The following is a 17,202-nucleotide window of genomic DNA, read 5'->3' as shown; positions in this document are numbered from 1 at the left end:
TGATATGCGTAGTGACAGTTTTTACCTATTAAACTAGCTGGCTAAGCATTCAAGTGAGCCATTGACTCTGATGACATGAGAATAAGAAGAGGTATTTGATTTGCATAATTGGCCAACAGTTGCTGATACGTGTACCTGTTTCAGATTCCATGTACTATCTTGTGAAAGAGATAATATATTATACATATAGATATAGATATATAGGTTACACATAATTCAACAACTATATATGCTTGTGCTCATAATAATACATACCAATTTCTTTGCCCAAATCCATGTCCCTAATATACAAAATAGGCAGCAATATGCTTATTAGGACAGAACTAGTCAATATATATGTAATATAATTATTGATTTTGTTTTTCAATAAATAAACACATTTCTTTTTCCAAATGCTTTCTTGTGGTTCTTGGTTTTACTAAATAAAGATCCAGATTTTCTGTTTCTCTCTCCACAACCTTTTCATTCCATGCAATTTTCCCTACTACTCCAATCACTCTACCTGCCCTTATTTCCTTTCTTTTTCTTACTCTTTCACCCAAAACAAACAAACAAACAGACAAATAAAAAAAAAGCTTCTCTTGCAATCTCTTTTACTTTATTTTTCATTCACAACTACACCAACCAAACATGCATATTCTACAACCAAACATGTATACATATTCATTTTCTTACATGCTCCTCCTATTATAATCATCATTCAACCACCCATATCAAAGGAAAAAACTGAGAAGTACTAAACATAATATAAATAAAATAAAAAATAAAAAGAAGAAATGACCTTTCTAGAAAGATAATTTAATAACATCACCATTTCATGCTAGCATGCATAATGTTCTTCATCGAGCTAATTAAACAGTCTCTTCTTCTAAACATTCATTCATCTTCTTTTCCTCCAAGAAAAACTAAATTTCTTTCCTATCTAAAAGAGAGAAAACTAAACACAACATGAGAACTTTTTGAAAAGTATAGTTATGGAGAAAACATCAATGGAGGTCCATAATGTAGAGTCTCAAATCCTCCAAGAACTACCCTTTACCACAAATATTCTATCACCATCTTCCTCTTCCTCTTCCTCTTCCTCTTCATTTTCTTCTTCTTCTTCTTCCTCTGCTGGTTCTTCTTCTTTCAGTGCGGTTCCTTTTATTACTTTCTCTCCTGTTCAGACTGAACTAAATGGAACAGAGAATCCCCACTACATACCAGGAAATGGGGAGTCATCAAAACTTGACTCTTTCAATGAATGGTTCAGCTTTTTTGGCATAATGGGAAAAGGTTCTGGAATTGAGTGGAAGCACATTGAGAACCGATTCGACCGGATTTCCATAGCTGCAAATGTGTCTGAACCAGTTCTCAAATGGTCGGACTTTGGTTTCTGCATAGGTGAGAAAACTTAATCACAATATTCAGATTTTTACATGCTACATAGGACAATGTTACCATAACATGTTTTTGTCCAGGTTGACATATGTACATGATGTCAAATTCTAGGACTTTTTTCTAATGTTCTAATAGTTCGGGTTATAATGTTACTTCTATGAAACTTAACTTAAATTGGTTAGTTTCTTTCTAAGGTGGATTTTTATAATTATTTTTCATTTTTTGTTGTTGATTTAGGGATGCAACAATCGCCAGAATTTGCTTATGAGATATTGAGGGCTCTAAGGGGAAGAAAGGATTTCAAAACTTATATAACAAAAGGAGAACTTTATAGTTACTGGTGTCGTTTGACTGATCCTTGTTTTCATTCAAGGATAAGGATCTTCTTTAACTTGTAACGATTCCCAATAACTCACTTAAAATTTTCATTATGATCTCTCATATATACATACATACATACATACATAATTCCTTTTGTTTCAAATGTATATGTTTCCTTTTGGTTTGTTTGGCAGGTGTGACAAAAACATGGATGGAAAAATTACTGAAATTGACATCAAACAGGTTTTATCACTATCAACAGTTCATTTTATTAAGTTCCAAATAATCTATTTTAAAGTTGGGTTTAGATTACTTAGTTGGATTAATTTGAGCACATATGCAGACTGTTCTGTTAAGTGCCTGTACAAATAAATTGTCTCTGACACATGAGGAATCAGAAGAATATGCTTCTCTGGTTATGGAATTTCTTGACATAAAATATAGAGGCTACATTGAGGTATACATCCCACTTTGGCATTTTCATGTTCAAATCACTTTACCCTGTTTGTCTTTTGATCAAGATCTGTTTTGGGTTTTTAAAACGACATACTAACTATGCATACGACACGTGTTTGCCTAACTTTTTACAGTTATCAGAATTTGAGTCTCTATTCAGAGTGAGCTTGAGAAATGGCTCTCTACCGACTAAGCAATCATCGGTGACACATAATTATCATGACCCTTTAACAGAGCAAACCTCAAAAGCTGAAATTTTATTCAGGTCGTATTGGAGAAGAGCATGGATAGTATTGTTTTGGATTGTAGTTTGCATTGTTCTCTTCACATGGAAATTCATCCAATATCGGCATCGAGCAGCTTTTGAAGTTATGGGGTACTGTCTTTCCACTGCCAAAGGTGCAGCCGAGACCCTGAAATTCAACATGGCTCTAATCCTCCTCCCTGTTTGTCGTAATACAATCACATGGCTTAGGAGTAATAGAAGGATCAACTCAGTAATTCCTTTCAACGACAATATCAACTTCCACAAGGTAATTGTCGTTTTGGAAAGTACTGAGTAAATCTATCAACTTACCGATGTATTTTCCCATCACCAAAAACATACCTTTGGTTCCTACTTCCCATAGCTTTTGGACTGAGCAATACATTTAGCCAAGTATAGGTAGATTTGCAACTTCAATTTTTAGTGTGAGGCACACAACTTTTGGATCATAAAAAATGCAGCTCTGGTCACTATAGTTTTATGCTAAAACATGTTACTTGAGTACAGTTGATTGCAGGAGGGATTGTGGTAGGAGTGATTCTTCATGGTGGCACTCATCTTGGTTGTGATTTCCCAAGAATTAGTAAATCCAACAATTCAGTTTTCCAACAGACAATAGCGGCTGGATTCGGGTACCACCAACCATCATACCTAGAAATATTAGCCACCACAGAGGTGGCAACAGGGATTGTTATGGTAGTACTAATGGCCATTGCATTTTCACTAGCAATTAAGTGGCCACGCCGCCAGTCACCATTGCTACCAAGGACGGTTCGACATGTCACTGGATACAACACCTTTTGGTACTCTCACCACTTGTTCATTCCTGTGTATGCCTTACTTATTATCCACTCCATGTTCCTGTTCCTAACGGACAATGCGGCTGAAAAAACAGTAAGACTTTTTCAATTTATCTCATTAAGTTTGCCATTCTCATGCAACATTGTTTTGTTTTGTTTTTAGTATTTGTCAATCAGAAAATCTACCCAAGTACATAATTACATTGTTTTACCTTTATACTTCCTTTTATTGTACTCAAATTTTTCTTGAGCAGACTTGGATGTACATTGCCATTCCAACTGTTATATACACCGGAGAGCGGCTCCTCAGAGCCATAAGATCAAGCAGCTGTGAGGTTCAAATTTTGAAGGTGGACAACCCTCTTCCTTTAGAAAATTTGAAAACTCCACTTTTGTTACATATGAAATGACAATCAGTTCTGTAATGGGGTAACCAAAAAATGCAGGTAAGTTTTTATCCAGGAAAAGTTTTGTCCCTCAAGTTGCAGAAACCAGAAGGATTTAGGTACCAGAGTGGCATGTACATATTCATTCAATGCCCTCAAATATCACCGTTTGAATGGTAATATCTATATGCTTTCTTGTCAAGTACTGCCTGTTCTTCTTACTTCTGTCAGTGAAGGTTTCTATACAACGCGTTTGATTTGAATTTTTGAAGATTTCCTATGATGACTCCTTTTCAAAATCTTATTCTTCTATATATTAATATTGCTCCTCCAATTTCAGGCACCCATTTTCCCTAACTTCAGGACCAGAAGATGACTATTTAAGCGTGCATATACGAACTCTAGGTGACTGGAGTTATACAATATATAGTATTTTCCAAGAGGTAATAATCAGTAATTTCAAAGACAGTCGAAACTGAAGCTGAAAAAAAATCTTCTTTTCTTTTAAAAAGTGCTCACTCTCAAAATTTCTAGGCAACACTATCTGGAGGAAAGGAGTATCCTAAATTATACATCGATGGGCCTTATGGAGCTGCCTCCCAAGACCATGTCAAGTATGATGTGGTTGTGCTAATTGGTCTGGGAATAGGAGCTACACCGTTCATCAGCATCCTCAAAGATGTTGTCAATGGCATTAGAGAAGCAAAAGGCAACCAAGTAAAAAATTTGGCTCTTTTTTTTTGACGATGTTATTGGACCGTTATTTGCTTCTGGGGTTTCGATGTTTAACTAAAGTTAACCGTGTACTTGAATAGAATAGCTGCAACTTAAGAAAGGGTCGACCCGTTAAAGCCTATCTTTATTGGGTTACAAGAGAACAAAGCTCCTTTGATTGGTTTAGAGATATAATGAAGGAAATATCAAACGCTGACCAGAAGCAGGTAAATGACACACCAAATCTTCCATTTTCATTAAGGTTTATCTAAATTTTGCTTGTAATTGTATATTGATGAGATGAACCATTTTGGTGACTCTACAGTCTGTTGTAGAGGTGCATAATTTCCTGACCAGCATATATCAGGAAGGAGATGTTCGGTCAGCATTGATAAGCGCTATTCAGGCCCTTCATCATGCCAAACATGGCATGGATATCGTCTCCAGGACTCCAGTAAGCACTCTCATTTTCCTTAACGTCAAGGAACAGAGCTTACAATGTTATAACTTGAGAAGACAATAGCACCAACACTACATAATTAGAGTTCCTGGACTGAATCAGAGTGTTTAAAACATCTTGACACTGAAATTAAGCTACTTTCAGGTACGCACACATTTCTCTAGACCAAATTGGTACAGCATCTTTTCGAAGTTAGCTTGGAGACATAGAGGAGCCAGGATTGGTAAAGATTGTAACACTTTGTTGGCCAAACTCAAACTACATTCAATCGTTTATATAAGAGTCCAGTTGTTGATATCTAATGCTTCATCCAAACTTGGCAGGGGTATTTTACTGTGGTCCATCTGCTTTAGCAAGAGAGTTGGAGGGATTATGCACCAAGTTCTCCACCAAGACAACTACCAGATTCGTATTTCACAAGGAGCACTACTAGAACTTTTGTATACTTGTCATTGTCTTGTACCAATTCCACAACGGGAATTGTTCAACATCAAAAAAGGTCTAAATGTACATAACTACTTTATTATATACATACTTATATACATATCTCTACCGCTCATACAGAGCAAAAAGATGTATTGATCTCTAAAGTGAATAAATGTGAGAATTATACATCAAGATCTATGGTAGTCTGTCTTCCATTTATTGCATTGAACTTAAAAACAAATAAGAACATGGAAAATTGGGAATAAGTTAAGGATTAATACTGGCTATAAGCAACAACAGACATTTATTCTGTTGAAACTCACTGATCCAAAGGACTTCAAAATAAAATAGAAAAAGACCATTTACATTAATCAGTCCGGTCCCAGCCATTGATCTCAAGGTTCTCTTTCCTATGAATCTTGATTATGATGAAATTGTATAAAAACTTGAATCTTTTAAAGATGAATTTAAGTACAGAGGATAACAAAAAATCCCAAAATCAATTGAAACCATGATTCGTAAGATGTTTAGCTCCCAGAAACCAGGTTTGATTCTGGAAGTAATTATTAGAGTTGAAAAAAAAAAACTCAAATATAGCACCACAAATTTCAAACAAAGCCTCTGCTAAAACCTTATTTCGTCACTGTCGATGCCGCTTCACATTCTAGCCCTCGAGTGCAGATGCTCCAGAAATAATCTCAGTCAATTCTGTTGTGATAGATGCTTGACGGGTCCTGTAAACAATATTAAAAACAAAATCAGTCATGAGAAAGTATATACATACAACCTATACATACATGAACATTCAGAGATAAATAATCCGACTAAAAACACCATTGATTGCCAAGTCCAAATATTGTTCTCCCCAACTTCATCTAGTCCGGAACTTCACTCAGTTATATGGATAGCAAAGAGCAAATTTTCAATAACGCAAGGAACCAAGTAAAAACTCCCAACCGTTTGCTTTCTTTGTAAGAACCAAGTAGATTTTGCTATATCTCTACTTGGCCATGCCAGTGATTAAAGCTTCTGACACTCCCATCCCACTAAAACAAACTAGAAAAATTCTCCAACTTAACATCACTCTCCTCTACCATCAACAATAATTGGCAGTTACTGTAACTCTATGGTCCAAAGCACCATACTCAAACAGACAGAAAGCTTTAAAAGTTATATGTCATAGTGTAAGAGACATATACCGGTTATAAGTAAGTGTGAGACGATCAAGCATTTCTCCAGCATTTCTGCTTGAACTATCCATGGCAGACATCCTCGCTCCTTGCTCACTACAAGCATTCTCCATCACAGCGTTGAACAAGACCTGATAGACATGTAGAATAATGTTACTCAAGTATTAAGAAATGAATTAGAAAGACGGGATGCAGAACATAACCAGTTTAAAATGTTGACTAAAGAAAAATATCCTATAGATAAAAATTACAACACATGCTACACTGAAAACTAAAACTAGTTTTGCAGCAAGCATGCCAAAACTCACAAGCTAAATCAGGGGTAATATCATCCATTAAGGATTCACATTCACATTTCATGTATTCAATCGATTTGAACAGAAAATTCTCAATGAGAATTTTTTTTTAAAATAAAGATGCTTCCTTTTCACGTGAAAAAGAAGTAACTGGTCTCCACAAATTAACAGAAGGCATAAATAAATTCAGAAATCAGTTAATGTCTAAATTAAAATGTTTCAATTGTATGGGTGCCTAATGTCATAAGCAGAATGTAGTCACTTTACACCATACAAAAGAATATAATCGAAAGTAGGAATGACGAAAGTCCTCTAATGTTATGAAAGAAGTGCAACTTGATATGCCTTAAATTAAACTTCATAACATGGCTAGAAACTTAAAATATTTTCTCGTAATTTATAAACTCATGGCCAGCCTAAAATAAAAGTTTTGTTGGAAAAAGAACATACACAAGAAAACTGAAACTCTGTCAGATTCTGGAGTACTTCTGACTTTGTCTCACCACCTTCAATCTCATAGGAGTCTAAATCACCAATCTTTCCCCCAGCTTCAGCCTCTCTCTCCACGATCTATATTACCACATCATTATTCATCCATCCAGCAAAATAAATAGAGTTGAGAAAGAAAATAAGCAGTAAATTTTTCAAAAAAAAAAAAAGGTTTATACCTCTGGAGACAAAACAGTTGACACTGTTGGAATAAAAGAGACAACTGACTGGAACTTGTTGAAGATTACTCTAAGGGCATCATACTCCACATTTTTCAAAATGTCATCAGCAAGAACAGAAACCTGAAAAGGGAATTAGACTTGTGTCATCATTACAATGACCAAAGTACAAAGTTTTACATCATAATAAGCTTCGTAAAAGAAAAAATAGTTCATCAAATCGTATTAATAAATCAAGTGGTCAACCAGATAAATTTGCCTATAAGACGTATAATGATTTAATGGCAACAAAATATCAATTGGCTAATGATGAGATCAAAAGTTAAAGCTTAAAATAGTTAAAGTATTTTTCCAACATAATGATGAACAAAATTAACCTAAAAATACAGGAACCAATCATTTAAATACATGAAAACAAATAAGATAATTACTTAGTCATATTATAAATGGGAGAGAAACCTGAGATACCAACCTGAGTATAATTGAGAGGATTCTTCTGCAACTCAGTCATTGTCAGGTCAATATGTTTCTTTGAGTCACGTATCAATTGAGCTTTTGCCTTTTCTCCCAATACAACATATTTTGTATGTTTCTCAGGACCTATAGTAGATAAAAAAACATCAACCTTAATGGCATCCAACTTCAGACTTTAAATACTAAACAACCAGCCTGCAAATTTACCAGAATTCAGCTTGTAAAATCCCTTGCTTATCCTGACCGAGGTGGAATTAATTCCACCACAAAGACCTTTGTCTGAAGAAACAGTTACAATAACGTTCTTCTTAACATCAACACCTAGTATAACACCATAAATTACACAATAAGCTTACCAGATGAAATACAATAGAAAATTTTAAAAGTCAATAAAATAAATAATAACAAAAGAACACATAAAGGATATACATTCATACATATAAAGGATATACATTCATACATATATATAAAGGAATGACAACTAATAAAGGTAAAGAAAAACAATCAAGATGTATCACAGTGATCACACTGTGTTTGCAGCTTTTAGTAATACAGAGAACACTTTAAGTCTCATTCTAAAATTCTTACTTTGTACTTGTATAAATATTTTTCTTTTATGCCAACCTTCTACTCACAAACCAACTACTTCTAGAAGAGCAACAAAATAACCAACATAATCAAACGTAAATTTTATTCTACTTTATGTATTCCCCCCATGTTGCAGTCTACACTGGCATCAACAGATCTACCCTTCACTCACATGGAACTTTAAGGAGTAAAAATACGATACCACCATGTTGAGAAACATACTGGGAACGTCACCAAGAAGTGCGGTAAAAGGCTGCCATAGGCCACGGGAATTTTCAGCTTTATTTTGAATTGCTCGTAGCTTTGAGGCTGCAACCATCTTCATTGCCTTTGTAATCTTTTGGATATTTTTCACACTCTTCATCCGGTTCCTAACTATATAAACAAGACATCAAAAAGCTATTAATACAATATGAGATGTTATCATGTTTCACCAAAAATAATATCACAAATCACAATGTACAAATTTCCTTGAACAAAAGACCACAAGAATACAAGCCCATTACCAAAATGAAGGTAACACATAAGAACAGCAACACTTACCAATTTGAGTTGAAATAGAGCGCACTCCTCCACAAGGAGCCTGCTCCCTGCACACCCAAGCCAATCAAATTTATTTATTGTCAGTACATGTTACTGTTCTTACCTTCTAATACTAGTAATAAAATCACAAGATGCAGCAGCAGCGGCTGAAATGATAAAGCTTTAAAACTTTTCACATAACACATTTTCATTATAAGCTACCACCAAAATAAAAGAAAGATGTAACTATTCAGACCACTTAAAGTTCTCACCGCATCTCTAAAAATGGCGAGTAAACCAAGCTAAGTACCCAGCCATATAGTTAAGCGGTTTTAATATATTGACACGGAAGTTTAAAACACGCGGTTCCGCAATAGAATTAAAATTTCAATGCTTTCACAAAGCACAATTATGCCTAATGCGACCATGTATCTTAATCAAGGCAGTAGCCACCAACACAAAACCAAACCCATCGTTAAAATCGATAAATTTCTCATCAACACAACAGAAGAAAAAGCACAGTAAACATTGCCCAAACACAAAACATAAGAACGCCCAAATTCAATCTTTCAAAAAAACAACCTTTCATTGGTTTACGGTCTTAGATGCATCAATTTGAATATGCATGTTATGTACATTTTTTTGTTTACCAATAAATTGAGGGCCCCCCCCCCCCCCCCCAAAAAAAATAAATAAATAAATAAATAAAAACTCTTCAACTGTTATTCATTAAAAGAAATCGAAAACTATTTTTTAAAACCAACCAGTGAAACTATAAGAAGATTTGAAGAAGAATAAATCATACTCAGCAATGAGAGTGGATCGGAGGGCGGCAGCGGCAGAGATCGGATTGGGGGATGTCAGAGGAGAGAGATAGCGCCTCCCCTCTCGTCTCAGAGCTGCCATGGCCATTGGTACAGATCGATACGGAAGAAACTGAAAACCCTAGAAGTTGGGGATCGGAAATCCTATTCTTAGAGCTCAATGACGAGAGAAGTGAGCGTGGATTTTTGCTTTTGGCTCAATGGAATTGGTTTTGAATTGATGCGTACAACGTCAAAAATGAAATGACGTCGTATTGTATTCTCTTTTTTTGAACGAAGACTGAAATTTTAGGTTTTTTACCACAACAAAAAAAAAATTACAAAATTACAAAAAAAGAAAATTGTGATATTTTCATAAGAATAAGTTTTTTAGTAACAATAAAATAGCGAAGTGCTTCTAGAACTTCTACTAGGGTTTGTGAAACCATTCATTCGTCTGGTACACTTATTTTCAGCATTTTGTCTATCTAGTTTGTTTGGATTGTTTACTTATATTTATTGTTCAAAATCTCATTCCTATTAGCATTAATTCTCTTCTTCCTTCATTTATTGTCCCAATTAATTTTTCTACACAACCCTTATTTTCCATCAACATGAATTCTTCTTTCTTTTCTTTCTCTCCTTACTCGAGATTTTGCTTTCTCTTCTCGTTCTTGCTCCTCTCTTCCTCCCTCATTTTAATTTCTTATTTCTCTTACACATTGTCGCAGGATCACTTCATTTGGGATTTCATAATGATTAAACATAGATTTAGACTAATAGCTAATAGATTTGCATCTGAGTTGTTATTATTGCATTTTCTACATCATTATCACGACATCAGGTATGTCTCTTACCTTTACATATACAGCTTGTGGTTTTTCCTAAAGTCTCTCATTTTACACATCTTTGGTTGTTGTTGTTTCTATCCATATTTGGTTGTTGTTTTCTCTTTTCTAGGCTGCCTAATGTCTGTCCCATCTGAACTGGAAATTTTTTTAGCAATCTAACCAATACATTAACTTTGGAACAAGAAGAGGATACAATACATGCCCTTTTAGAAGCCCATAATCATTTCTCAACCAACAGTGACCCTATTTTCCTGGTTTTTCGACTTTTCACCATTAGGTCCTTTAAAAAAAGCCCATGAAAAATAGACTCATAGAGGTTTGGCCTACTCGTTTCTCAGCTGCCTTTACTGACCATGCACCTGGTATATTCCTAACTCAATTTGGTTGTGGGGGAGATAGTGAGTGTTGTTGGGGTTTTATGCCCTAATTAAAACTCATTTTCTTTGTAATCTCATTTTATTATCAATAAAAGAACAGAAATCATTTTTTGACTTGGTCAATCACTTTGCTCACATGTTTTATTTTCATGATTATTTGTTTAATATAAAATTCTATTAAATCTCGAGCATATAGATAATCGTACTTATAGTGACGTAATCATAATGGAATATAAATATGATTATATGTTCGAAATAAGTTAGTCTTAAGATTATTCAGTGCACAAGATTTACACTCACTTGCAAATCTACAATATGATCTACATACACATTGTGGTGTTATGTTCTTTCCAGAACATTAGCAAATTAGATAAGATCGGATGTATTTGTTACATCGGACAAGACCGATATTGACAATTGATAAGATAAGTAAACATACCGTTACTATCTATTCTAGTCATATCATATAGTTGACCATAAGTCAATTCAATCTCAATTCTGAGTGGTTAATATTCTAACTGATTGTATTATCTAAGTTCTTTGACTTGTTTGTTACCAGCTTACCCTACGGACTAACCCATACTTACATCTTGGGAACTTTGTAATATAATTGAGTGGGAGTATTAATCATAAATATGAACATCTATAGCTTTTGATGAAGAAGTGAAACGATAGTTTCCTTTTAGTTTGGTTCAAGGTGTTAAATGATAAAGATCTCATTTCAGTAATTAAATTAGTTTACTGAAATATCATTTACAAGGAACTAAGTGTTTTAAGGATAAAATACAATGAGGGGTAAAACGGTATTTTAGTCCCATCTCATTGTAGACCGTCTATACAGGATTGAGTGACAATTATGGTTGTAACAATGGATAAGTAATAGCGTATCTATATTTGTTATAGGGTGTTCTATGAATTCAAGAATGCAATTCCGAGTCTTTAGTGGAGTCACGATGAATTAATAAGTCAGTAAATTTATTTGTTAGATTTATGATAACTTATTGGAGCTTGATTTCATAGGCCCATGGTCCCCATTGTACCTTGGATAAAATCATCTAGATAGTCTCAATTAATTGATTTAATTATCAACTAGAATTATCAAAGTTGACCAGGTAAATTTTGGATAGTTTCATAAAGTTATGTAATTTTGAGAAGAAAAGAGAAATTATGGCAAATTTATTAATAAAGATAAATTGGTATCTAAATTAATAAATAAGTTTAAATCAAGGTTCAAATTATAAATAATTAATTTGATAAATGATTTAAATAATTATTTAATTAATTAAATCAATAGAAAATAATACAGGTCTTGATTTGTCAAATGGGCTTATAATCAAATGGGAAATTTCACAGGCCTAAAGCCCATGATAATTTCGACATATGGCTTCAAATTGGCTATTATTTTATTTATTTTTAATTAAATTAAATGGCCTAATTGAGTCTACAAAATGAGTGCTTAGAGAGAAGTCAAGACAGACGACAAATAAGTTTAATCATTGGTTTTCTGATAGTTTTAGATTCTCTCTAAACACGAGTCATTTTCTAAGTCTCTTATTATTATTTTCTCTTCTTCTCTCTGTATCTATCTCATGTGTTGAGAATTGCCCACTCTAGTCTAAGTGATTCCAATGATACTTTGGAAGGCTGTGAAGAAAATTGAAGATCGGTTCAATTTCTTGATGATACTCTGCGACAGAAAGGATACTAGGGTTAGAGAAACTGAAGGAAAGACTCATTCATTCCGCTGCGCATACTGTAAGTATTCTTATCATTGTTTCTCTATGAATTCAATTTTAGAAACATGTTCTAGGTTATCTCATATTAATTTGTTTAATATTAGATCTACATGAAAATAAATAAAGATCTTGTATAAGTTTTTTCAAGAACTGGCCTCAGAGCCTTTGGTAATCTTTATTTTCATGCATGAACATGTTAAAATTTTGATTATTTGATGTGTTTGAATAATTGGATGGTTTTTCATGTTTATAAGAAGCATATTGATTTTATGTGATTATTAGAAATTTTAGGTTGTTTTGTTGTGTTTTATATGCTATTAAATTTTATATATGTTTTATTTTGTGTAAAACATGTTAAAAATTAATTAGAAAATGTTTTTGGTTTGAAAAATTGAACAAAAAAATTTTTTTGAAAATTTTTGCTTGGTTGCCAGTGCATGCGCACCAGCCACCCGCGCGCGCGATGAACAGTACCGGGTACTGTTATCCCCAAAAATTTTGTTCAATGACATGGCAATTGAATGGACAAGTGGCAGTGCATGGTTAATAAATGACATATTAATAGTCAATAAATGTGTTTATTTAAAGAGGTGAAAATGTTGAGAATTGACTTGGGGAGTTGTGATATTACTGGTCAGGAAATAGATTTAGTTGGTCAGAAGTGATTTGCCCGACCAAGTAAGGTTCATGCCCTACCAGAGATGTGTCATGCCCGACTAGAGATGTGCCATGCCCGACCAGTGGTGTGTCATGCCCGACCAGTGGTGTGTTTTGGTCGACCAATGAGTTATCTTGGTCGACCAGTCACTTCGGAGGATGGATTTGGTCGGTCGACGGATCAGAATCTCAGAAGTTACCATCTAGTGATTCTTCAGTAAAGCCTCAGTAACAGCTTCAACCCAAATCATTTGCAACTGTCGTGGGAATTTCTCAAAAATCCTAAAATAATAGCTATATTGTTGTAATTTGAATTTGTTTATTATTGATTAATTAAAGTTGTTGAAACAACCAAGGACCTCGTTAAAACAGGATATTCCTCATGTACAATCCATGAGCCTATAAATAAATGACTCATGGCATTATTTAGGGGGTCAAATTTTGGGAGATTGAAAAAACTCTCTCTACTTTAGAGGTTTCGAGACCATCATTTGGGGCATTCTAGGAGTATTTACTGAGAGATTACAGAGAGAAACACTGTATCTTTTTACTTACACTTGAGAAACTCAGTTGACTCAGGCTCATCTGATCTTAAGTGACGACTAAATATATCAGAACTCCAAGTGGATTAGGCTATTACCAACAAATTGGGGCTGAACCACTATAAAAATTACTGGTGTTATTTACTTTCTATTCAAGGTTCATTGTCATTTTGCGTCTACTTGCAGTTGGCCAAAATCGTGGTCAACATTTTTGGTGCTTTCATTGAGAGCCTGAATAGAAGAAATACACTACTACCCTACCAATATGGCGCCCAAGAATACCAATATGGTGTCCAAGAAGCCAGGTACATCAAAAGAGCTTCCTAGATCAGAAGGTCCTGGACCTCAGAACCTTAAGACTAAGCCCAGAGTCTTTCTCGAGGAGACAACTCCAGAAGTCGAACAACTCCAGGAAGCAATATGCGCTTTCCAAGAGGAGATGATGCAATTCAATGCTCGGCAGGAGTCTTTCGCTGAGGAAATGGCTAGGCAGAAGGCTACATTCGAGCAGCAAAAATAGGAGATGGATGCCAGAAGTGAAGAGATCAGGCGGCGGCAGGAGGAGGTCGACCGGTGACATCATGAGGCTACACTTGCTCTAGAAGCGGCTACTCAGTTGACCCAAGCCAATGCCCAAACTGCAGCACGAGGAGTAGCCACCCAAGGAGCAAGGAATAATAATGCTGGTCAGGGAACCGTGGCAGAACCAATTCTCGGGGGCCAGACAGAAGTAGGAGTAATCCCTCTGGTTGGGAGAATGATGGGGTCCGCTCCAGAACTACCTCGACGCAAAGGGAGAACTCTAGAACCCCTTCCAGGAGCCACCGATCTGAAACTTCTAGATCAGGGAGTCACCGGTCAAGTGGTAAAAAGACTCCACCCAGACATAGTCAAACCAAGACTCCTCGGGATAAGAAAACTTCACAGTTTAAAGATGGATATGGTCGTGATGAGGCTGATAGTCATCACACCGATCGGTCAAAAGAGAAAGAAGGCAACAACCAACAAGGAGGAAAAGACTGCTCGACACGTATCGAAAAGCCACCACTACATCCCGGCCAACAGCGCAGTGAGAGAGAGCAGGTCCCGCGTGGTAAGCCTTCTAAGAAATCTAGGAGCATGGTGTTTGATCGGTTAGGAGGACGCACTTCCCGAAAGGATCTAAGGGGTGTTATTAGTGATAAGAGGAGGACCGTCTCGGTCGAAAGGCAAAATCTGAACCACCCTGCCATCAAGTAGAAATACTTGACGACAGTGCACCAGATGGAAATGCCCGACCAGGCAGTCATGACCTTGGAACCCCGTCAGTTGCACCAGCCATCCAAGCCCAACTTGACACGCTAACAACTATAGTGCAAGGCTTGTCAAAACGACCTTCTGGGATGGATATGGTAGACCACCGGAGTGGCAGTCCATTTTGTGCTCGGATTAGAGCAGCCCAGCCGCTAGCAAAATATAAAGCACCGGTGCTGCCAGTATATACAGAAAAGGTGTAACGACCCAAAAACTTACCAATAAGGCTTAAGGGCCTTGATTAGTGTGTCGGGAGGGCATAATTGGTTTATATGTGATTTAAATTATTTAATGCATGATTATGTGATAAGCATGCTTATATGATTATATGGATATATGAGATGCATAATTATGAGTATTAGTATGCATGTAGGCCCTATTTAGATTATAAGGGCATATTCATAATTTCGGCCCGTTGAGGGCATAAATGTAATTATTTGTGATAAATTGTTAAGACCACATTATTATGTGGATATATTTGCAGCTTGTGACTCAAGGCGATCCTAGTGAGCGGTTTAGCGAAATAGTCACAGCGGGGGTTTATACCTGGCTTGGGGGAGCTTGAGGGTATTTCTGGGAATTTGTGAAATATATTGGAGACTATTGGACATTGAGGAAAATAATTGGTGATTAGTTAGGTGACGAGATTTAAGCGGTAATTATTAGGGACACTTGAGGAATTAGCGGGAATTGGGAACAAATGACCAAAATGCCCTGAAAATGTTTAAAGGCTTAGGTTTTAATGGGAGGGCAAAATGGTCATTTAAAGGTTAAAAAGAGGATAAGGGTCTTTCTGCCTTTTTAGAGTTACTGGGATTTGTAGAATATGTTAGAAGTTGAAGGAAAGAAAAGGAAGAATGAAAGAAGAAAAACATAGAGACTCATTTTTCTCTCCCTATCGATCACTTTCTCTCTCTCACTCTCCTTGAGGATTTTTGAAGTTGTAACTCAGAGGAAGCTTAGGCTAAAGCTTGGGGCTTGGGTTCTTGGTGAAGCCAGAAGATTTAGCAAGAATTAGCTACCCACTTAAGGTAAAGTTTAAAAGTTTTGATGAGTTTTCTGAGTTTTGTTGGAGTTGATTTCTGAACTTGAACTTTAGATGGAAATTAAGGGATTTGAGCTTTGGGAACTGAGGATCTAAAGGCTGGAAGGGCATAGAGGGCAACCTAAGGTTGAATTCTCCATTAAAGGTAACAATTCTAAACTTGATCATTTGAGTTTCTGGGTTGTTTCTGGTTTTTCTGATGAGTTTTTGAGTTTCAAACTTAATTCTTGTTTTTTTTTTGTTTAATGATGCACGTGGCCATGTGGGATGAGATGTAGTGGATGGTAGTCTTAATTTGAAGTATGGTTGAGGTTTGGAGGGGATTTATGGAGTTTTGGCTCGGGGAAATTCGAAGGAAAAACTCAGGGGATTTCTGGTGTTGTCTGTAGCGCTGTAGCGCTAGTAGTAGAGCGCTACAGTGCTATGCCTGGGTTTTCTGGGGGATTTTGTTTCTATTTGTAGTGTTGTAGCACCCACCTTGTTGCGCTGTAGCACTACCCTGCCTTCAGAAATGGATTTTTGGGTATTTTCTTAGGGTTTTCGCTCGGGGGCTTGGGGTTTGATTCCACCACCCCGTTTGGTGGAATTGGGGCTTCCCGAGGGCTTGGGATTGGTCTCGAGGTTAGGTTACAAAATTGAGGTTTAATGATGGTTCTATTTTACGGTTGTGACTAGGTGTACGCTAGGGCTCGGACAAGATCGTGCTTGAAGGTCGTTTTCATTAATCAAAGCAATCGGAATCAAAGGTAAGAAACTGCACCCGATTTTGTGATTATGATGGGACTAAGAGTTCCCTATATTTTTATGTGGTGTTATAAGATGGTATTATGCCATGGGGACATGCGATAAACGGCATAAGAGTGTCGGAATCAATAATTGTGCACAGGGTGCGGCTCGACCATTGGTAGCTGAGGTTAAGTACATAATCACTGAGTTCGGCCTAAGCGAGCCG

At 36.0% G+C, this 17,202-nt stretch overlaps 2 protein-coding genes across 4 annotated transcripts; one reads left to right on the top strand and one right to left on the bottom strand.

Annotated features, from left to right (window-relative positions):
* The first annotated feature begins 303 nt into the window (after positions 1 to 303).
* Positions 304 to 5,404, top strand: LOC133830686 (respiratory burst oxidase homolog protein A-like). Of its 3 annotated transcripts, XM_062260723.1 has the most exons (14): positions 328 to 1,383; positions 1,618 to 1,774; positions 1,896 to 1,944; positions 2,045 to 2,158; positions 2,292 to 2,690; positions 2,930 to 3,316; positions 3,477 to 3,572; positions 3,669 to 3,784; positions 3,949 to 4,051; positions 4,143 to 4,325; positions 4,424 to 4,549; positions 4,648 to 4,776; positions 4,927 to 5,005; positions 5,106 to 5,404. In XM_062260723.1, exons 1-14 carry the CDS (start codon positions 975 to 977, stop codon positions 5,213 to 5,215), a joined length of 2,457 nt encoding a protein of 818 aa, XP_062116707.1. In that variant the 5' UTR covers positions 328 to 974; the 3' UTR covers positions 5,216 to 5,404. The 3 variants fall into 3 exon arrangements, 1 of the variants encoding a protein (XP_062116707.1); XR_009892165.1 differs by lacking the exon at positions 4,927 to 5,005 and having other exon boundaries at positions 310 to 1,383; positions 4,648 to 4,926; positions 5,106 to 5,242; XR_009892166.1 differs by lacking the exons at positions 4,927 to 5,005; positions 5,106 to 5,404 and having other exon boundaries at positions 304 to 1,383; positions 4,429 to 4,549.
* A 147-nt stretch (positions 5,405 to 5,551) lies between these two features.
* Positions 5,552 to 9,994, bottom strand: LOC133830687 (ATP synthase subunit gamma, mitochondrial). The gene is made up of 9 exons (XM_062260724.1): positions 9,752 to 9,994; positions 8,968 to 9,014; positions 8,647 to 8,799; positions 8,044 to 8,157; positions 7,835 to 7,962; positions 7,363 to 7,485; positions 7,145 to 7,264; positions 6,408 to 6,529; positions 5,552 to 5,942 (listed from the first exon to the last, which is right to left on the bottom strand). The coding sequence occupies exons 1-9, from the start codon at positions 9,856 to 9,858 to the stop codon at positions 5,873 to 5,875; spliced, it is 984 nt and encodes a 327-aa protein (XP_062116708.1). The 5' UTR covers positions 9,859 to 9,994; the 3' UTR covers positions 5,552 to 5,872.
* Between the last annotated feature and the right edge of the window lie 7,208 nt (positions 9,995 to 17,202).

Source organism: Humulus lupulus, chromosome 4 (assembly GCF_963169125.1).
Source record: "Humulus lupulus chromosome 4, drHumLupu1.1, whole genome shotgun sequence".
In the NCBI taxonomy this organism is placed as follows: domain Eukaryota; kingdom Viridiplantae; phylum Streptophyta; class Magnoliopsida; order Rosales; family Cannabaceae; genus Humulus; species Humulus lupulus.
Note: the sequence above shows the minus strand (reverse complement) of the source record. Positions and strands in the feature narration are given on the sequence as shown.

Bases quoted from the DNA above. Each gene is read 5' to 3' on its own strand.
- LOC133830686 (XM_062260723.1), top strand. From the start codon at position 975: ATGGAGAAAACATCAATGGAGGTCCATAATGTAGAGTCTCAAATCCTC. The intron at 1,384-1,617 runs GTGAGAAAACTT...TTGTTGATTTAG, and splicing joins GGACTTTGGTTTCTGCATAG to GGATGCAACAATCGCCAGAA. The intron at 3,317-3,476 runs GTAAGACTTTTT...TTTCTTGAGCAG, and splicing joins ACAATGCGGCTGAAAAAACA to ACTTGGATGTACATTGCCAT.
- LOC133830687 (XM_062260724.1), bottom strand. From the start codon at position 9,858: ATGGCCATGGCAGCTCTGAGACGAGAGGGGAGGCGCTATCTCTCTCCT. The intron at 8,800-8,967 runs GTAAGTGTTGCT...TTGTTTATATAG, and splicing joins CTCTATTTCAACTCAAATTG to TTAGGAACCGGATGAAGAGT. The intron at 7,486-7,834 runs GTTGGTATCTCA...TTCCCTTTTCAG, and splicing joins ATCCTCTCAATTATACTCAG to GTTTCTGTTCTTGCTGATGA.